Source organism: Nilaparvata lugens, chromosome 2 (assembly GCF_014356525.2).
Source record: "Nilaparvata lugens isolate BPH chromosome 2, ASM1435652v1, whole genome shotgun sequence".
Taxonomy (NCBI): Eukaryota; Metazoa; Arthropoda; class Insecta; order Hemiptera; family Delphacidae; genus Nilaparvata; species Nilaparvata lugens.
Window position 1 is genome coordinate 45,416,533 of NC_052505.1, and position 21,230 is coordinate 45,437,762.

Consider the following 21,230-nt stretch of genomic DNA (forward strand, 5'->3'; position numbering starts at 1 on the left):
AGTACTATTAAATTCGTCTTGTTTGGAAGTGAATTGACTCTTGCCCTTATTGCAATTTAAAATCCTAAAAAATGTCCCCCATCATCATAATGCCCGTCACACAATTCAATAACCTGATTATTATCATTATTATGGAACATTTCGCTTAGTCTAATTATTTCATCTCGGACATATTTTTTCCCTTTTAAATTTAAATGTTGCCCATGTTTTGTGTGCATGTCTCTACTAGTCCTACTTAAATCTAAAATCTTAACATTGTTGAAACGCACTGACAAGTCATTAATTCGTTCATTCGTTTTATCTATTTCGACGTTTACACATGAACTGTTCATCAGATCGAAACGATGCGGTAGGTTAGCGATAATAACATTCGTGTCTTGAAGGTTGTTGATCGTTCGTTTTATCGATTTCACTGCATTTTTTGCTTCATTGCACGAAACGTCATTCGTACCACTTATTATAACCACTGTATCCTTTTTTGTGAATGATTCGCATTGTTCAACACAGCTCTCCAGGATAGCTTTAGATTTTGCACCGGACTTTATACATCCATAAACATTTAAATTTGGTGATATGGGGTTGATCAAGAGTGGGATATTCCTACCATGACTGTCACTGTAGATGTTCATATTCGCATAGGTTGATTTTATATTAGAGTTAATGACAGTCTTCTCTACTTTGCCCCGATGTTTTCGACCCTTTTCACCCTTATTACGATCATTACACCGATCTATGAGGTTTTCGAATCGTGAATTATTATCACTAGACCTGGACTCTGGCAAAGTTAAGTACATCTCTCTCCATTTCTTTGCCTCCTCTGTAGACAACAAATATTCATCCCGTAGCGTCTTATTGTCGGCCTCTAATACTTCAATTGTCGTCGACATGGATGCCAATTGGTTGTTTAGTGATGCAATCTGTGATTCAACAAAACCTATATTTTCATCAGTTTGAGAAGACACCTCATTGGTTTGTTTCTCTATAGTCAGTTCCAGTATTCTGATGTCATTCGACATAGACCTCTCGATTGCAGCATCCCATTGAGTCCTTAAGCGCTCATTCTCCATTAACAGGTTGTCTCTTTGGAGCATTAATTCCTTAATCATTGAACTCTGTTCATTTGGCTCGATTCCCTCCAAATTGTTGTCCCTTTCATCTATAGATAATTTATTGATCAGAATACTCTTATCCTTATTATTTTGTCATATTTGGAGTAGAACAGTAAGCACTTGAGATAGAATCATTTTTGGAACTTGGAACGGGATGACTATGATTAGCAGATGATATATCAACTATGACATTTACTGATTTATCAGTCACTAGTTGCGCTTTACAAGCCTTGTCCAAACATCGCCACAAAATGTCACCTGATGCCCTTGCGGTACCTTTTCTGTAATCATATTTATCATAAGTCAACTTCGGATTTCCTCTATTTGTTTTACTTATTATTAAAGAAACCATTTTGAATACAAATGATTGAAATTAATATTTAAATTAATTACTTTTGAAACACTCGATCATTTATTTTATCAGGAATAGAGACAGAGGAAAATTAAGGAATGCCCAGAGAGCTATCAAGGCGTTTTTGGGTGAGAAATGGTAAGCTCCTGAATAACAGAGGTTGATTTTATTAAGGGTTTGAAAGCGAAAGGATGTAGTTCAGAAATTATAATGTGAAGAGCATTTCAAAATAAACCGCGCATATTTCTTTCGAGAGTGTTGCTTTGATAAAGTTCAATGTCAACAGCAGCTGGCTTCACCAATAAAATTTCAGAACTGAATCGACGATCTTAATTGGGAATTTTTGACCAGAGAACGTTACACTGGCCAGCCTGCATACCGGGAAAGTAAAATTATTTTGAACAACTGCAAGATAGAAATTTTCCTGTCAGTATAGCTTGTTGATAGTGTGAAGTGTGGGTGCTGTTCCGTTATCAGCAGACCCGTTCGTAACTGTTTATCTTCTATAACTGTGACTTTCAATAACAAAACTCTTCACCTGCATACAGAGACGAGCAATACGCTATGAAACCACGATACTGAATGTTACGAAAATTCACTTTCAAGTAAGTAAGGATGGAAAAACACTTGTATGATAACACTGACCACTGTATAGCCTACAATATACAATAAAACTTTAAAATTTACTAAAAAACCACGGAGTAATACTGAGTACGTTCTACTTACACCTGGCAGTCCTGCCAACCTCCTGCCAACCTTCAAAATACCACCCAACGAATATTCCTCATTAACTAATCAAATTTGAAATGGGAACTTCATCATAGCTGTAGTTGTGGCGGCCATTGTTGTTACAACTTTTGCCGACATATATAGTGCTGTCGGCGGAGAACTGTGATTACAAGCTAGCTGTTTCTGTTTACTTCTTAGATTATGTTGTAACACATTGTTTGGTCACGTACGTTTTTAAAAATTATTTTATTTGCAGTTTTCATAAAAATGTAGGTGGAGGAAAAATGTTGTATATATCACGAGTGAAAAATGTTTTATCTCCCTCAGGAAAATTAATGCCCTCTGCTTCGCCTCGGGCTTCAAACTTTTCCCTCAGGGAGAAAAAACAGTACTTTTCACTCTAGATATAAAAATAACTATTGTGTATGCGATATTAAGCTATATACATTGAGAAAATTCTCAATTAAATTATATAAGGATACACATAGTCCGAAATAGGTAAAGTCTCTAGTTCTTCACTTCACAAAAATTTCAGTCCTTAAATATTATAACAAAGGAGATTTATCCAATACGTATTATACTTTGCTCAAGTGAGTCTTTATCATTTCATAATTGTTTGCGTTATCTTTATTGGCGGTTTTAAAAGAAACAACTAGAGGATGAGAATATTCGAATATCATTAGACCCTTTTCATTCCTGCTCTTGAAAAAATAATTACAGGGATCTCTTTAGACTATTTTTAGTTGAATTAAATTATAGCAGGTTTCTGTACTGTTTATTGCTTTTCAGTGTGCCAAATTAATATTTTATCGATGTATTATTTGCAGGCCGTAAGAAAGAAGGACATCGTAAAATGACTATTGTATACAGAGGAGTTTACAGGTATCAAAAGAATAAAAAAATGGATGTAGCACTGAAGGTACTGAAGCCTGAGCACAATTCGCATCTTCCAGTGAGTAAAGATTACCTTTGGTCCATGTATCCATTTATGAGTGGGGGAACTTCATTATTCAGCCTACCTTAGATTTTAGGAATCTAGAGCAAAAAATAACTGAGCTCGGGATTTAGCCAATTTCTAGACTTTAAACAGCTGGAATCAGATGATTGGCTTTCCAAAACGGGACATATTCGCAGTCCTCATTTTAATATTTGAATAGCACTCATAAATTGTTTCATATTTTACACAAATAATCACATACTACATGGAAAATTGAAACTTTTCATCTTTCCTCTGCTATGAATAAATTATTATTCATTCCTTTATTAATAGTGGCAGAAATTAACTTATTGGCACAATGATCGGGAGATAACAACAGTCTGAGTTCATAGGATTACGCTTACGGATTTTGATTAGTAAAAATAAGGGTTTATTTTCCATCTTCATAAATATAAGAAATAAATCTAAATTTTCACTCCAAAATTGTATAAAAAGCTGAAAACCATATCACTTGAATTACTATAAACAAGATTATAAATCATCAGACTAATTTAATTATTAGAATCACTAGAATAATTTTAAGCATTTTTTTAAATATCAGCCTGGTTTATCATTCTTATACATTTTAATTCTATGTAGCAACATTCATTTGTTAACCCTTGAATGAAGATTTAACTAATTTGTACTGTATATTGACTTGTCCATTGATTGTTGTGCTCTTACAATAGGAATTCCTTGAGTTGGCCGGGAAGTGGGCATTCATCCAGCCCAGCGCCATAGTGAAGCTGCTAGGGGTGACAATGAACTCGCCCGTGTCAATGGTCACTGAGTATTTCCCTCTGGGCACCCTCGACCACTACTTGAGGAGGAACATGGACGCCCTCAAGGTGGTGGATCTGGTCGAAGCGTCCACGTCTCTTGCTACAGCCGTCTGGCATTTGGTATATATCCATTTTGCACTTGTTCCATTTCCATACGTTTTGAAATTAGTCTCCTCGGATTCTCACTGCCATTAAAATTCATCATGGCATCATTCTGACCATGCCAGTTTTCATTTTTTTTCTAGTATCTTGCATATTGAAGGATACAATTTCATGCTATTAATTAATTTATTTATAAACCTCTGTGAGAACTGATTGGTTTCACAAAATAGCAACTCAACGCTTTAGTATAAGAAATAAATTGAAAATAGTAACGAAATGGTTTGAAACAAACTGTATAAGGTAAATATAACATGAGACAACATAAAATATGATGACTAAAAATAAAAATAGAGTGGGTAACAGTAATTTTGTTATCAAAATCATTGAGGCTTAATAGACTATTCATGGAAATGTCGATGTTGGGTCGCGCTGATGAGCTATATATTAGAATTAGATAAATTAATATCCATGCGCCTGCTACTCCCGTTATTAGGGTAACCACTCACTTAAAAGCCGACTCCTCAGCTATGAGTGAAAATTGCTTCCAGACAGTTCGGAGCCCACCTTAATCTGTAGGTCCACTCCACTCATCTCTCATCAATATCCATAGCTGGATACAACTCAGTTGGACCAGGTCTTCCTTTATAGGAGGTCTTGGCTGTACTTATCCTTATCATCATTCTTCAGAATTTACATTCCAAATTGATCCCGTTTGGTGTGCAATTCAACATATTAATAAAATTGTATTATTAGATATTTTTGTATAAACGGTGTTGATCTTAAGGATTAAATCAATTTAAATTGAATTCTGTTTATTGCATGAAAAATGACACTGTAATACCAAACATATTCATCACGATGTAAACTATTCATAATAGTAATAAATCATAAGGATTATGATAGTTAATACTTTATACTCATCTATAGTTTATACTCATTTATGAATGAGGAAAGTTAAATCAACGATGTTATTACATGTATGGAGAGGAGCCTCTGCAATATAAATTTTGTACATAAACAGCTATCAATTAGCAATGAAATTGAGAAGCATAGATTGCATGCTAGATGGTGTTGAATTAATATTGGTTGATGAATGATTGCAGAAAGAAGGAGGCATAGTTCACGGCAACATCAGATGTCGGAAACTGTTGGTGGCCGCCCACACTTCCAGCTCGTTCTGCGTTCGCCTGTCCGATCCTGGTTTGCCCAGTCTTCCCTACTCCAGTGCCGAGTAACTTATTCATTCATACAATATTCATCTTAGTCTCTATATTATTATCTATTGTTTTTTCCAATATGATTGACACATAAGATGGGTTTAAATTCGATAACTAAGAAATAACGTTAATGTTTGAACATTAGACGATAACGTTCAAATGCTTTCTTCTATCAACATCACATTTTAAACACAACGTATCCTTTGAATCATCATATTGGTCGAGTTCTTTGACCAACAATATATAACAGGATAAAAATTGAAGTATATAAGAAAAATAATTGTTATAATTTTCTTTACAAATCAGACTACATGTCAAATGGATTACTATTCAGTTAATTAGTAGTTCTGTGAACAGTAGAAATCGCGCAGTATAACTGTGTTATATAAAATGGTTTATAAAACCACTGCCTCCGCTATAATATAGTCCATCGGAGTAAATTCTGTCCTGTCGTGTCGGCAAGATATCGGTGAGAACACGCCTAATGGCTGTTTTGGTTGGCCTATCAACAATGATCGAGAAGGCCGAGAGAAAATACTAAAGTGCGAGATAAATTACTTTTAACACGGCTCTTTCTCGAAGACAGAGAGGTCCGATGCTCTATCCTCCACTAATCGCTCCCACTACCTAGCAGCATTCTCCTTCTTTTGTGTCTGAGTGAGAGAGCTTTGTAACGCGACGCGGCAACACTCCCCACCATCTATTGCTGGCAATGCTCCAAGTAGGGAACTGGTCAGCAGGTATATTGGTTTGTGTATGTTACAGAGATGTTTTCATCACAAGAACATGAAGCAAAATGACACGGCGCAGTCCAATTGTGCGCAGGATGTCCGTCTGTGTCTACGCTACAAACTGTGGAGGGAGAAATGGGTTTCTCCTCTTCATGTTAAAAGTAATTTATCTCGCACTTTATGTCACTTCTAGTCAATCCATGCAGATAATAATCCACTCGATAGCTGATTAATTTCGAATAATTCTATAGTATGATTTTTATGGTAGTATTGGAGTATGAAGGAAACTCCTTTTCCCAATTTACCTAGAATGTATATTCTTGTTTAATCGCCTTTCTCTTTCATATTATCCTTAAAATTCAAAATACCTTACATATACATTGACGCGCAATTAAAAAAATCCGCGCCATAAATGTGGAACAAACATACAAAAGTACTGACGAGAAATGCAAAATTGTCTACTTGAATCTTGGACCTTATTTTGATTCTAAATAAAACATAATGTCAATTGTGGTTTCATTTGTTGTTTTTGAAAAGTGGCTCATAGACCAGGAATGTAGAGACGGCCAGTGATTTTCATTTTCATTTCGTTACTTCCCATCTATTTCAACTGAGACTGATAGATGTTTCCTTAATGAAGATTTTCAGAAAGTAATGTAAGAAATAGTAATGACCGCCAGTAACTTGCCATCTCTACATTCCACATCTGTAAGCCGCTTCAAATACTAGTGTTTTACATTAAGAACTTGATCGGTTTAGATTGTATTTTTGTGTATTGGAATAGACTGTGATGAAATAAAACAAAAATTAAGAAAATGAAAAAAACAGTAATAATATGCTTGAACTACTGAAGTATTGGGCTGGAGCTCAAGGCTTCTTTTTCCAGTCACGCCAAAAACTATTGTAAAAATATTTCTTGTATTTGGCAATAAATTCATTGTCATTTGGATTATTATTATTGGATTATGTCATTTGGATTGTCATTTGTAATCGGAATTTTAGTGTTGTATTTTGTGCAGCATCCCATGGATTCCAGTGGAATGCTATGGCAATGTGAAGAATGTTCGAACACTTGCCGAAGCCGACATGTGGGCGATGGGAACAACATTATGGGAAATCTTCTCCTACGGCAGCTCTCCACCCAATGACAACCCTGAGCAAATGATCACGGTACGTTACAAATCCTTCATCAATCGCCAATCCAAGTTAGGATCAAAACATAGCTGAGCGGCGAAGCTAGAGTGTATCAGAGAGGGTAGCTGGGAGTGTTAAAAATAAAGCATGTTGGCATGCTACCAAATTATCCTATTAGGTCAGTTAGCTTTCACCTATCATCTAAGGAAAGTCATCGGTTCCAAATAAGCTAAAATCTTGATAAACCATGAATGGATCTAATGCCTATGAATAAGAAATCCAGTTCAGAGCAAATCAAATTATATATTTTTTTTAATGATTCAAAAATTTCAGTTTACACCAGAACAAATAATCAAACATGGATCGAACATAGATTGAACATGATTGAGGTTACAAATATGTTTGATTTGTTCATCAAAATAGATTCAAAAGCTTTCACAAAAACTCAGAAATTATTGTTTCAAATCAAGATCAAAATATATAACTTATAGATTAAGAATACTTATCTATCGTTCACAGGTTTCAAAACAGGCTTATGGCTTTCAACATTAAACGAGAAATTCAACACAAAAAGAAAAGAAAAATAGAAATCTACATTTCACATATTTTCAATAACATCAATAAACTTTACAAAAACATTTAGATCACAAATAAAACATCTTAACTTTCAATTATTTGGGAAAATTTCAGCAGAAGCCAAACACTAACATAAGCCAGCCATTAAAAGGTTTGAGAGAAACGCCTGGCAGAAATACCTGGAATAAGTGCCTAGAGCTTCAAAGCATAAATACGTCATCGATTGCCAATTAGCAAAGAACACAAGTCTAAAACATTATATCTATTGTTTTCAATAAAACTTTATTTTTAAAGTTATTTTAAAGTTATTTTAAATTTATTTAACCTTTATGTTGTTTAGAACTATCTGTTAATTTTTATTAGTTAATTTTTTGGTAGAGAGTTAGTGGGGAGGATATTTTTAATATTCTTTCCGAAGAATGGACATTGATATGTCCAAAGCTCCGCCAATTTATGTAGATGCATAACAATATAATTATCCATAGTTATTATATTACAAATTACTTTTTCATATCATATACTTTCAATAATTATTTTCTTAGTCCATATTATGTAAATTCATCTATAATTTTGCTGTATTGTAAGCTATTGTATATAAGTGTATAAGCCAGTATATATTGTAATCTACATGAATAAAGTACTCAATCAATCAATCAATCAATTAATTCAGAAATAGAACTGTGTTACAGTAGGATGTTCAACACAAGTTTATCTGATGAATTCCAGGTGAAAAGTCAAGTCCGCATATCGATTACACCGATATTTGCTATCAATTGTTATTAATATTTGAATATCGAATTGAAGATTCGATTTTAATCGAGAAAAATGTAATATTACAATGTGTTCAAATGTGTCGGATTTTATTGGAGTGGAGAAGGTAGAAGAATCAGAACATTTAGATACGTGCATTAGTCCAATTCACCAGGTTTTTTTTGCTGGAAAAAACTCCAAACACGCTAATTTTTCTTTGCAATAATTCTGGCATGTTGGACATCTTAAATACAAAAATTTGACCTAGCCTTGGATCTTTTTACAGTGTGCCCCAAAAATAACGGATTTTCGGCTCCTTTTCCAGTTCTTTGAGATAAACGCAAAATCGAGTCATCTGACAGAAAAAATCACTCTTTTTATTAGATAATACAATTTCCAATAAAATGAAATAATTAAAAGCTCTCTATCTATTGAGGGCTGAGTTTCAATTTTTCAAAAAATAGTAATTGTTCTGGAAAAACAGAAATTTGGAGGAAATCACGTTTCAAATCAACTAAATCTTCCGATTTAAAATATTAAAATACATTATTCAAAATCCCCCTGGGCGTTATTTTGTTTTCTCTTCAACTTCAGCTTCTAAAACTCTTCTGTTTTTCAGTTTTTGTATGCTCTAAAAGAGAGTATGATCTGAAAATTCTCGGGAGGTGTGTGCTCTGAGAGAACAACTCAAATTTATATTTATATCTTCCTCCCAGTAAGAAAACCCCGGTTTCTATAACACTTTTTAAATCCATGAAGTGTCCTATAAACCGGACCTTATTCATCTTTTCATCGCTATTCATTACGCCTTTCATGAAATAATTTATTGAAAATTAAAAAAGTAATGTATTTTAGTTTTACAGAAAAGGAAAACGACTGCCCATGCCAGGAAAATGTCTCAACACAATTTATGACATAATGTTATCTTGTTGGAATGTTGACGTACATCATAGAAAGAAAGCTCAAGAAGCAGTGCGAGATATTAACAGGATCTGGTATCAAGGTAATAAATATTGTATATAGTGTTTTTAATTTATAATACTGGAATCTACTAGAAAAACGATAAAAATGCGATATTATATCCGGAAAGCGCTGACTGTTTGAACGATGAATTACAAATTTAATTTTTAAATGATGAATTTGAAAATGTAAATCTTCGTATGGTAAAAACGTGATGGAACCATGTGATGAAAGCTTCAAATAACTTTGAGTTTTCTGTTGCGTTATCCTTGATTAGACAGAGAGCTTAACTAATTTGATAGCAATGTAAATTATTATTATGAGATTTGTATCACATCTTTTCATGAGCAAAGAATATTTGACATATTCTTTGGAATTTCAAAATATCTTATTTCAATTACCATTTCATGGACACTCTCAGCTAGAATCTATGGATCTTATTTGAAATTTTGAATGAATCGAAGTTTGTTTAGCTTTTCAAGCGTATGAAAAGTTTTAACACACTTTCAAACATATAATTTGTGACAATTTAGACTTCATCAATCTTGAATAATTCATTTAATTTAAAAAATTCGATATTTCACCAATTTCCCATATCATCGAGATGCTGGCAACATCAACAACATATTCCTGTATTGAATAAAACCCTTTATTCTGCAAATTACTGTACTAATAACTTTATCCAAATATTTTAAATAATTTTGTTTCCTGAACTAATATTTTATGTTCTGTTGTATCTGCAGTGTTCAACTCTCGTCGAGTGAACTCGTATGCTCCTGTCCAAAATCATTATGCTTCTCTCAATATCGATGATACCGAAGCATCAATGAGCAATGGCACGTCGGTCACTGAGAATCTTACCTCACTTCTTACAATGTCCGAAGGTAAGCTATTGTTGAAGTTTTTGTGTAAGTTAATAAATCTATTCATTCAAATTAAAAGAGAATAAATTACATTTTATTCAGAGTAGTCCTGTATTCCAGCAGTTATTTTTTCTCCAAGAACAATTTATAATATAAATTGTTGGCTAAATATGAATAAAAATCTGGTGTGGCGCACTCACACAACTTTCCATGCCGTTATGAAAATTGATCACCTGACTCTAGTGTTCACGCACATCTCAAGAGTCTACTATTCAAAGATCTGCCAGCTGGTGACAGGACAATAACGCTGGGACACACGAAGTCTGCTATCTCTTCATAATGATTTAATAGAATCAACAGTTTGCAATTGAATAGTTACATTTTCTCGAATTTCGAGCTTATTTTCAATTTTAGGTGAAAATGTTACTGAACATTAATTGTAGAGATTTTTATGCTTAATCTTTTCCACTTGAAATTATTTGTTTAAATTGTATCTGAAGCCTGATAATTGGGAATCTAAAATCACATTTTGCATTGATGGGGCGGAGCTCCTGAAATTTTTACAGATATGGGACTTGTGGCAGTTGATAGAGCTTATCAATGACTATTTTAGGTATAAATTTGATCAAAATCGTTTGAGCTGTTTTTGAGAAAATCGCGAAAACCCCTGTTTTTGACAACATTTTCACTATTTTAGCCGCCATCTTGAATGGCATTTAATCGAAATTGTTCGTGTCGGATCCTTATAGGGGAAGGACCTTAAGTTCCAAATTTCAGTTCCAAATTGGGAGATGAGATATCGTGTACACAGACACACACACACACACACACACACCACACACACACACACACACCACACACACACACACACACACACAGACCAATACCCAAAAACCACTTTTTTGGACTCAGGGGACCTTGAAACGTATAGACATTTAGCAATTGGGGTACCTTAATTTTTTTCGGAAAGCAATACTTTCCTTACCTATGGTAATAGGGCAAGGAAAGTAAAAATGGAAATCTAAGTACCCTTTTTAAAATTATTTAGTTACGACAGGTTCCGGCTATATAATGCCATTATAAAGTGATATCAAATAATTTTAAAAAGGGTAGGCCTACTCAGATTTCCATTTTTATTTATGCTCAAAAGTAGCCCTAAAGAAAAAAGACAAATTGTAATAATAATATGCAATTTATAATGTGTCAACTAAAGTTACGAGGGTAGGCTGATAACTAATGCACACATGCTTGTAGAGCACAAACTAAATAAACTTGAGAAGCGCGCCTGGTGGCATGTGGAAGTACTATTTCTCCTCTACACGGCTGCGCAGTTTGAAGGCGTTGTGTTCATCCAGTTTGGTTTGGTTAGTGAAAGTATGGCGTCGTGTTCTGGTGTTATGTCAACGTGAATTAAACAATGCGCTGTTATCGAATTTTTAACTGCTGAGAAAGTGAATCATAGTGAGATTTATCATCGTTTAAAGGCTGTTTATTGTGACGATACTGTTGATAGGTCTACCGTGAATCGATGGGTTATAAAATTTCGAGATTGCCAACCTGGAAAAGCCTCAATTGTTGACGAAACACGCAGCGGATGCAAAAAAAATCTTTTGACTGTGTTTTGGGATGCTCACAGAGTTTATGTGACTGATTATCTGGAAAGAGGGGCAACGGTAAATATTCTGCTCAGTATATAAAGACTCTGAAACACCTCCAACGTCGAGTTTGTCGTGTTAGAGGCAGTCTGGCGCCAATAATCTTGCAACATGACAACTCTCGGCCACACACTTCGCGTGCAACTGAAGAGGCTCTGAGAAATCTGAAGTCTGAAACGATTCCCCGCTTTATTTTTTTCCTCTACTCAAGAGAGACCTGGAGGGAAATCATTACAGCTCGGACAGTGAAGTGAAGGCAGCTGTCGCGTCGTGGGTTCGAGAAAAGTCGGAAGAATTTTTCAGTGACGGAATAGAAAAACTTGTAACACGTTGAGAGAAATGTGTAATGCTTAACGGTGACTATGTAGAAAAATAAATACATGATTTTGAAGTTAAAGGTTTGTACTTTAATTTATTTTTTACCGAATCTTGCTATTTGCTTTTGTTTGCCTTCTACAAGCATATGTGCATTACTTATCAGCCTACCCTCGTATATAAACCACTACTAATAGTGGATATACTGGGTGGCCAACGTTATTGTGATACCATATCATACGTGATATTAATATTCGAATATTTTCGTGAAATTTGAATCGATTTCTCAAGCGTGGTCGCAAGATGAGTGATATCCAATAATATATTATCAACTTATGAGGCCTATTTACTATCATTGACATAATAGGCTATTATATATTCATATAAAACAACTTATAAAAACTGTAAAATCAATTTACACTTGAATAGTAAAACATTTTACTCAGTTTCTGGTATTAGGCTTGAAATACATTGTTCTACTGTTGAATGAGACTAATTTCATTTCACGGAGTTAAATTTATTGTAATAGATATTAATTGAATTATAGTTTTTATTGTTGATACTGCATTATAATAATGATGGCCAGTAGTATTTTTCTGCAAATATTATAATTTAATTAACAAAAATAAAAGTTTGATCTTTATTTAATCATTATGAGTTTTTCAACAGTTGTACAATATTACTTATATTCCTTTCATTGCAATATTATTTTGATATATAACACTAATCGTTTAAAAGCTTACTCATTTTCCCGCATTGTTAAAATTTAGAAAAAACAATTTCTACTTCTTGAAGAGAGTCGCCAATGAGTTAGCTTATGATTAGGCTTATCTAAAAATCATTCACTAAACACATTTTAGAAAAAACCTTGTTTTTTGTTTTTGTCCAATGACACAATGAACTAGATTTGTTAAAATTATTATTATAAATGATAGGATGTCTTTGTTGATTTGATTGAATTTTAATTTCAATGCTTTGTTTACTTTTCATGTTTGCTGTATTCAGTTTTATAAAACCAACAACTCAACACTGTTTAATATTTTTCCTTTATTTTGTGCAACGCTTGCAGCTAGTTCAAAGGTGAACTGGATGGGTGGAGTCCTTGTTAATCAAAGTAATGGCTGGGGGGACGAAAACCAACTGCTTCTCAATGACTCTAGGGTGAGTAGATTATCATGATCATATCAAAAACTGTAACCAACTGAACGTTTCAGTGTCATAAAGCTCTGATTAAAAATTAGATAAAAAGTTAGCTTCTCATATTGGATAGTAACCTACTTTGCAAATTGCATGACTAATGTTGCAATTAATAATTGAGAAATTTAGTCATTGAAATCACAATAAATTTATAAAATATATTATAGACATAATACCGCGATTCACGATACATAATTATATAGATTATTACAGTCGTTATGAGATTATCTCTCTATGATTTTTGTGAGATGGATCACGATCAGCTGTTATTCAAGATCATTTTACAGCCCTAGGGCCGTAAGTTTTACCGGCCTGGTCGGAAAACAATCACTTTCGGCCTCCATATGACGCACGTAAACCAGCTCATTACATCCAAGTGTGGCGAAAAAGTAATTCCATTTGAATAACATGGGAAGCATCTCTATTTTAATAACTTACATTTGAAATATGTTAGAAGGTCTAAGCTCAGATGAGGAAGCATAATAGAGTCATTGAGTCAACTGAATTCAATACCAGAAATTGATCAACTCATGAAATATATGTTTGTATGATATTACATACTTAATATTAATAGACGATAAAAATTTATACATATTTTAAAATATTTTATTCTATTCAAAATTCCAGCCAACAAATATTTTTCATCTGCAATTCAAATATGAAACGCGTGATCTGAAGTCAGCCATATTTGATAGCCGCCCAGCTGATAATTGTTACAGCTTTTGCCGATAGATAACGCAATCGGCAGTGCCAATCAGACGACCGGTTTACGTTTTAGATTTTAGGTTATGTTGTTAGAAAACATTGCCACCAATAACGTAAGTTATTAAAATTATTTGATTTGCAGTTTCTATAAAAAATGTAGATAGAGGAAAAATGTTGTGTACATCACGAGCGAAAAATACTTTTTCTCCCTCAGGAAAATTGTTGCCCTCGGCTTCCCCTCGGGCTTCAAACTTTTTCCCACAGGGAGAAAAAGTTGTATTTTCCACTCTAGATATACAAATAACTATTTTTATCATAAGAGAATAAAAAAAACATGATAAACTGTTAATTTTTCTTCTATTGAAAGGACAATAATTGTTGGTATTTTGATATTTTGGTATGAATGTGTGGTATTGGCAGGCAAGCAGTATGAGTCAACTGGAGGTGTACAACATGGATGTTTCGTCGATTCTGTCGCAGTTGGACTCAAGATCAGCGCCCGACTCTGAAGACAGTGTCACGCGGCTGCAACTCCAAGAACTCTTGGAACTCAATGGAAAGTACAATGTTGTTCTCAACGGCAAAATTGGACAAGTAAGAATTGTTTTCCACATTCCTTTTATTTATCATCATAGAAAATATTCTTGCATTCTCACGTGATATTTCTCAAAAGTATCCAAATTCAAAATTCAATAATAATCCGTCCACTTTCATGAACCTGTCCTTAACTTTAGATATATCCACTCCAAACTGTCCGCATTCCTTATAAATAACACAAATTTTGATAGTTTTAAGTGTACCCTTTTTCTGTTTTTTTAAAGGTGCCACACGTTTCGGTCAGTTATGACATTTTCAAGTGTAAAATTGAATATAAATAATGAAATGTCATCTCAATAATCATCAATTATCATCATAATCAATTTATATTACTGTATATCATAATATAAATTTTCATAATCAATTTAATTTATCTGTCATAATCAATTTATCATCTCAATGAGGATAAATACGTCAAGTATAGGTATGTTGTCGTCTCGACTTAAGGCTGTCCAACAGGGGCTTCAAAACTTTCTACTGGTGATATTCTTTAAGTATTATACCTTCCCATTAAAAAAAATGAAGTTGGATTCAAGAAGGCGGACAAAAATTTTGAAACGACAGAAAATTAGTTTTTTTTCTAATTCGGATACTATCCTCAATCAAACCATCGGTCGAATTATCATTGTGAAATATGAAGCTGTTTTCATCATTTTCACCAACCCTGTATTAAAAATTGATGAGTTTTTTCTGTGAAACTTTTTCTATTTTGACAACTTACTATTATCCATATCGAGAAACTTTAAAAAATGTCCCCAGAAAAGTTTCCAAAAGTCTGTTGCACAGCCTTAAATGACGAAATTGAAATCTTCAGTTTGATACCTGTCGAATTGATACCTGTCCGAACTACATTGGTTTCAGAACTCAACGTTGCTTCACTTCTTGATTGTATCATAGAGAAACAATAGCATAGGTAGATATCCCATGGTATAGGGTGTTTATGTCGTAACTTTTTCTGTTATCTCAAGCCGATAGTCCACGTAGTTCTTTTCCATAAAGCTGTGTGACACTGGTAGTCTCTTATATTGTGCCGTTCATACACTCTCACCCGGCCAAAACAGTAAAAATCTACAATAATCGACATTAATCGACTTGAGATCTACTTACGCTATTGTTTCTCTATGATTGTATATACTTGCAGCGTTTATTGAAATTTGTTACTAAAGTCTTTTAGTTTTTCTGTACTCTTACGGAGTACAGTGCTGCCATATTTCAAAGAATCCAGAAAGCTTGTAAACTAATTGTGTGAGAGAATGAGCAAAAAAATAACTTGTCATTATAGGAAATTAATTTGTTGATTTCCTATGTTGAAATTGATTAAACGAAACTAGACGAATGATGAAATATGTTTAATGTTGGAATGACAAAATTGAACTCTGGATAAAATATTGAAATAAAATGTTACAAGTGATAAACAAACTATGCCGGTTGAAAACATCACAGGTGGCAATCATATGATTCGCCACATCCTTTTTTATAGAAACAGTATTAGAGCGGCAACAGTGTACTCGTATTGTTGTTGTATTGAAATAACATTGGCCATAAAGCCCTGTGCTGCAAACTAAGGCTTGCACGGACTTTAGTTTGTCGTTTCGAATTCGCATGACTATTTGAGTTCTCTTCAACTTGTGTAATTGAAGGACCGTAGAGAATAAGAATAAGAATCTTTATTGACCAATAAGTACATAATATTATACAATAGGCTTTGTCACTTTGTGAGGGCGCAACACGCGACCCAGTCAAACATATTACAAATTTTGTAAGATTACAAATCAATTACCAGTCCAGTTATTGATGTCAGTAAAATTAAGATACTCTTCAGTTGAGTAAAAAGCACTTTGCTTCAGCCAATAGGATATTGTTGCAATGCATTTTTTTCTTGGCAGGATCCTGATTGGGCGCGGCAATTTGTTAAACAATAAATATTGCTGATACCTATGGCTTTTTAATGATTTGCTTAGTCTAATATATGGCGTGACTATGTTATCTCTGTGTCTAGTTAGATGTGCATGCTGATGATAGTGTTGTTTAAAATCATTTATATTTTTTAACATAAGTCAGATTATAGTGAATGTACATAGATGGAAGAGTCATAATATTTAGTTCAATAAAGCTATTTTTACAAGTTTCATCACTCTTCAGGCCAACTATGCAACGAATAGCTTTTTTCTGCCATACGAATACTTTTTTCATCTCACTACTATTACCTCACAGTCGAAGTCCATAATTAAGTTGGGAGTGAAAAAGACCATAATAGGTAAATCCTTACTTCCTTACTAACGTTACATTTCAATTTCATTAAAAGGAACATGACTCTGGCCAACTTTTTACATAAATATTCTACATTACTAGTCCAGATCAGCTTGCTATCCAACATGATTCCTAATAATTTCACTGGCTTTAGGTACAGCTGGTGTTCAATATTTAAATTATTACGAAGAGTGAAAATTATATTCTCTGTTTTACCCTCATTAAGTGTCAGGCAATTTGCTCCGTAACACTCTTTACTACGGTCCATTGACAAAACAAGGCTGTCTAACACACTATCTACATTTACATTAGAATCCAAAATGGTAGTGTCATCAGCATAAAGCACAGAAAAGCTGGGTACATTAATATTAAAATCATTGATAAAAACTAAGAATAAAAACGGCCCAAGGACCGAACCTTGAGGTACTCCAGCCAATACTTTCTTTGGTCTGGATTTACAATTATTATTCAGCTTAACAATTTGGTATCTATCTCTGAGGTAACTTTCTATTAATTCTAGTTCACTGTTTCTGATTCCATAGTGTTCAAGCTTCCTGCAAAGAATGTCATGTGAAACAACATCGAATGCCTTACTCAGGTCCAACCCAACATTTTACCTCCTACAACCATCCTCTTCTCAAAGCCATCAAGGATGTAATTGACTTTTTTTTCGAACGCCATTGTGGTTGAACAGTTAGGCCTGAACCTAAAATTGGTTGACATTTAACAGTTTGTTGATTGTGAAATAGTCATACAATTGATGGAAAATTCAAGTCTCTATTATCTTGCTATTATTGTAACAATTGCTATTAACCTGTAATTTTCAGGTAATTCGCGAATACCTTTTTTGAAAATCTGACTGAGTAATGAGAGCTTTAAGCAGTCGGGAAATTTTCCATTAAGCAAAACTAAATTTATTAGCACTGTTAAGGGAGCCAATATAGATTTGCCATAAAATAATACAGATTGATAAAATAAATATTTTAACTTACAAAATGGCACTACCGGCAAAGAAAACTTGTGCGCCGGCAGTGAGTTTGAGCAACCAGGTACAGCAAACATGTCAATAGAAAAAAAGAGCTAATTCAAACCACTAGAATAAATAAAACTATGGAAACCAGGTCACATCTCAATACTTACAAACGATAAGACAAAGTAACAAAATCATAGTTTGATAGACAACTTTCAGATAGTAAAGGGGGAAATAATTTGAATAAAACATGATAATAAAGAGTTGATGAATGCCTAGAGTTGAAATAGTTTGACTACAACATTTTCGGTCTTGATCCAGTTCTCAATTTTTGTTTTAAGTGCTTTAGAGGGTTTTATTTTTATAAAATGTTCTGGAATAATATTTATTAGTTTATTTACTATGTAGTTGAATTGTCTTCTGCATATAGTTAAGTCAGTTCGAGGAACAATATATCTGTTTGCAGATCTGAAAATATAATTAGTTTGATGCAGTGTAAAGATATCTGTATGATTGCTGATATATTTAATTAGATTTCTAATATATAGCTGTCTGACTGTCATAACTCCAAATTCCAGAAAAAGTTGGTGACTAGGGTATCGTCTGGGCACTCCCAAGGCTGCCTTGAGAATACCCTTTTGAATAACATTCAATTTTTTAAAATGTGCATTGAAAGCGCCACCCCACACCCTAATTCCATACTGGAAGACTGACTGAGCATATGCTAGATATACCATTCTACTTAGACCTTTGTCTTTGAGTAAGCTCAAATTATAAAATTTGTGGATCATAAATTTCATTTTGCTACACATACTATTTATATGCTCATTCCATCTTAAATGAGGGTCCAGAGTGACACCTAAATACTTTGTTTTGGTCACGTTTTCTAAAACGGGACAAGGGCAAGGCAGTTGATTACGATTGCTACCGTTCTTGCCATACAGGCAATTTCCATTGTGTACTCTTACTGCATTTAATTGAAGTGTGATATCATCGGGTTGAGTTCTTGAGTTTGGTGAAAAAGTCATATAAACGCTCTTCGAGTAATTTAGTGTCAACGCATTTCTAACAAGCCACACTCTCACACCAGCTAGTCCGATGTTGGTTAAGGATATCACGTTGTCCCATGAAGTCCCCGTAAAAACCAATGCAGTATCATCAGCATACGACAAAACTCTACATCCCTTGATAGGAAGACTTAATAGATCATTTATATAAACTAAAAATAAAATCGGAGAAAGAACTGTACCCTGGGGTAAGCCGAATCCTGTTAAAGTTACTTTGCTCTCTTTTCCATTCAGAGTTATAATTTGTATTCTGTTCCCCAAATAACCAGCAATGAGCTTCAAGACCGGACCACGAAATCCATATTTTTCAAGTTTTTCAAGCAGGTTGATGTGTGGGACAGTATCAAATGCTTTGGCTAAGTCCAGAAACACAGCCAAAGATTTTTTGTTTGTGTTGAAATTAGATGTTATTTCTTTTACAAGTTCAGTCATGGCATCCTCAGTACTCTTATTTTCTTGGAAGGCATATTGATACTGGTTTATTAAATTGAACTTTTTTAAATATGAGACAACCTGTTCTTTTATTATTTTTTCAAAAACTTTGGATAAATTACTTATGAGACTTATTGGACGATAATTGCCTGGATTCTTCTTGTCCCCAGATTTATGCAATGGGATTATGTTTGCAATTTTAAAGTGACTTGGGAAATGTCCAGTTTCCATACATCTATTAAAAATTAATGTTAGGGGCTGAGCTATAAAAGTTGCTATTCTTTTTAAACAAAAACTACTTAAATTATCAAACCCAGAGGATGCACCATTTTTTAAATTATTTATTTGTTTTATAACTTCTTGTGAACTTGTAGGATGCATAAAAAAAGAGTTCACAAGGCGGAAATTAGAAACAGCAGTGGTTTCCAGATAAGGAAGATTTTCATTTTCTTTGAAGACTCTCTTCGCGTAAGACTTTCCCACATCTGAAAAATAATTATTTAGTAGTTCAGGATCAATACCAGGCAGAACTTTTTGGCGTTTACTGTTTAATATTTCTTGAATGCAGTTCCATACCTTTTTATTGTTCCCTTCACATGATTTTAATTTGTTCTTATAAAAGTCGATTTTTGCTGATTTGATAAGTTTATTTAGTAAATTTCTATAGACTATAATTTTCTCTCAACGTGACATTAAAAGGTTGTTTTTTCAAAGTATTATGCATTTTGTCTCTTATTCTTATTGAATTCACCAAGCCTGAACTTATCCATTCCTTTAGTGGTCTAGATTTACTTTTCAACTTTATTTGATGAGTTTATAGTTTTATATAAGATAACAACTTTTTTACGAATCGGTTAACTATATTATCCAAGTCAGTAGAGGCGTCCATATTAGAAAGTTCATCAACCCATGTTTCCTCCTTCAACAAATCAATGAGTTTGAAATAATTTATTTTTTCTTTGTAATGATTTAAGTTGTTTGGTTTATTAGGTGCCTGTTTGTTTATATTAATATGGAGAGTTATACAAAAATGATCGGTTATAGAAGTTTTATGAATTATTCCTAGAATGTTTTCTTCCCCAATTTTCGGACCTTTGTAAAAAATGTGATCAATACAGGTATCAGAATTATCATTTACTCGTGTTGGCTTGTTTATGAACGACTTGAGACCGTTTATTTGCATTAAACTGATATATTCATTTGAAGTTTTACTGTTTTGTAATAGATCGATATTCAAGTCACCCAGCAAAATAATTTCTTGTGTCTTATCAATGTCTCTCAGTTGCGTATCAAGATCAGATAAGAAAACATCAATGTCAGCGGCTGGAGATCTATACACTGCTATTACATTTATAATTGAACCATTCATTTGTAATCTTACTGAAAGAGTATCTGCTCCCCTATTTACATGAGTGATTTCATCGAATAATATACCATTTTTTATAAAAACACATATACCATTACAGTTATTCAGATGACCTGGTTTACTTAGTGCAGTGAAACCATCTAAACTATAATCGAAGCTCTTATTCTCATTTATCCATGTTTCTGATAAAACTATAATATCATAGTTTAGTTTACAATTTTGTAAAGTATAACAAAACTCATCAAAATTCTTTCCTATGCTTCTAATATTCATATGAATAAAATGGTGGGAAAAATAAAATAGACTTATTAATCCGAAATAAAAAAAAATGTGAAAGAATGTATTGATTATCACAAAGATAAGATCAAAGAACAAATGACAATGAACCTATGCAC

At 33.5% G+C, this 21,230-nt stretch overlaps 2 protein-coding genes across 2 annotated transcripts in view; one reads left to right on the forward strand and one right to left on the reverse strand.

The window, feature by feature from the left end:
- LOC111044905 overlaps positions 1 to 21,230 on the reverse strand; it is a 336,821-nt gene that overhangs the window by 152,739 nt on the left and 162,852 nt on the right. The window lies entirely within an intron of this gene.
- Positions 1 to 21,230, forward strand: part of LOC111055916 (tyrosine-protein kinase hopscotch) — a 65,792-nt gene that overhangs the window by 20,211 nt on the left and 24,351 nt on the right. The window contains exons 7-14 of the mRNA XM_022343226.2: positions 3,018 to 3,142; positions 3,856 to 4,068; positions 5,154 to 5,281; positions 7,018 to 7,168; positions 9,314 to 9,461; positions 10,162 to 10,302; positions 13,321 to 13,412; positions 14,574 to 14,747. Coding sequence (XP_022198918.2) covers positions 3,018 to 3,142; positions 3,856 to 4,068; positions 5,154 to 5,281; positions 7,018 to 7,168; positions 9,314 to 9,461; positions 10,162 to 10,302; positions 13,321 to 13,412; positions 14,574 to 14,747 — 1,172 coding nt within the window. The remainder of the gene's footprint in view (positions 1 to 3,017; positions 3,143 to 3,855; positions 4,069 to 5,153; positions 5,282 to 7,017; positions 7,169 to 9,313; positions 9,462 to 10,161; positions 10,303 to 13,320; positions 13,413 to 14,573; positions 14,748 to 21,230) is intronic.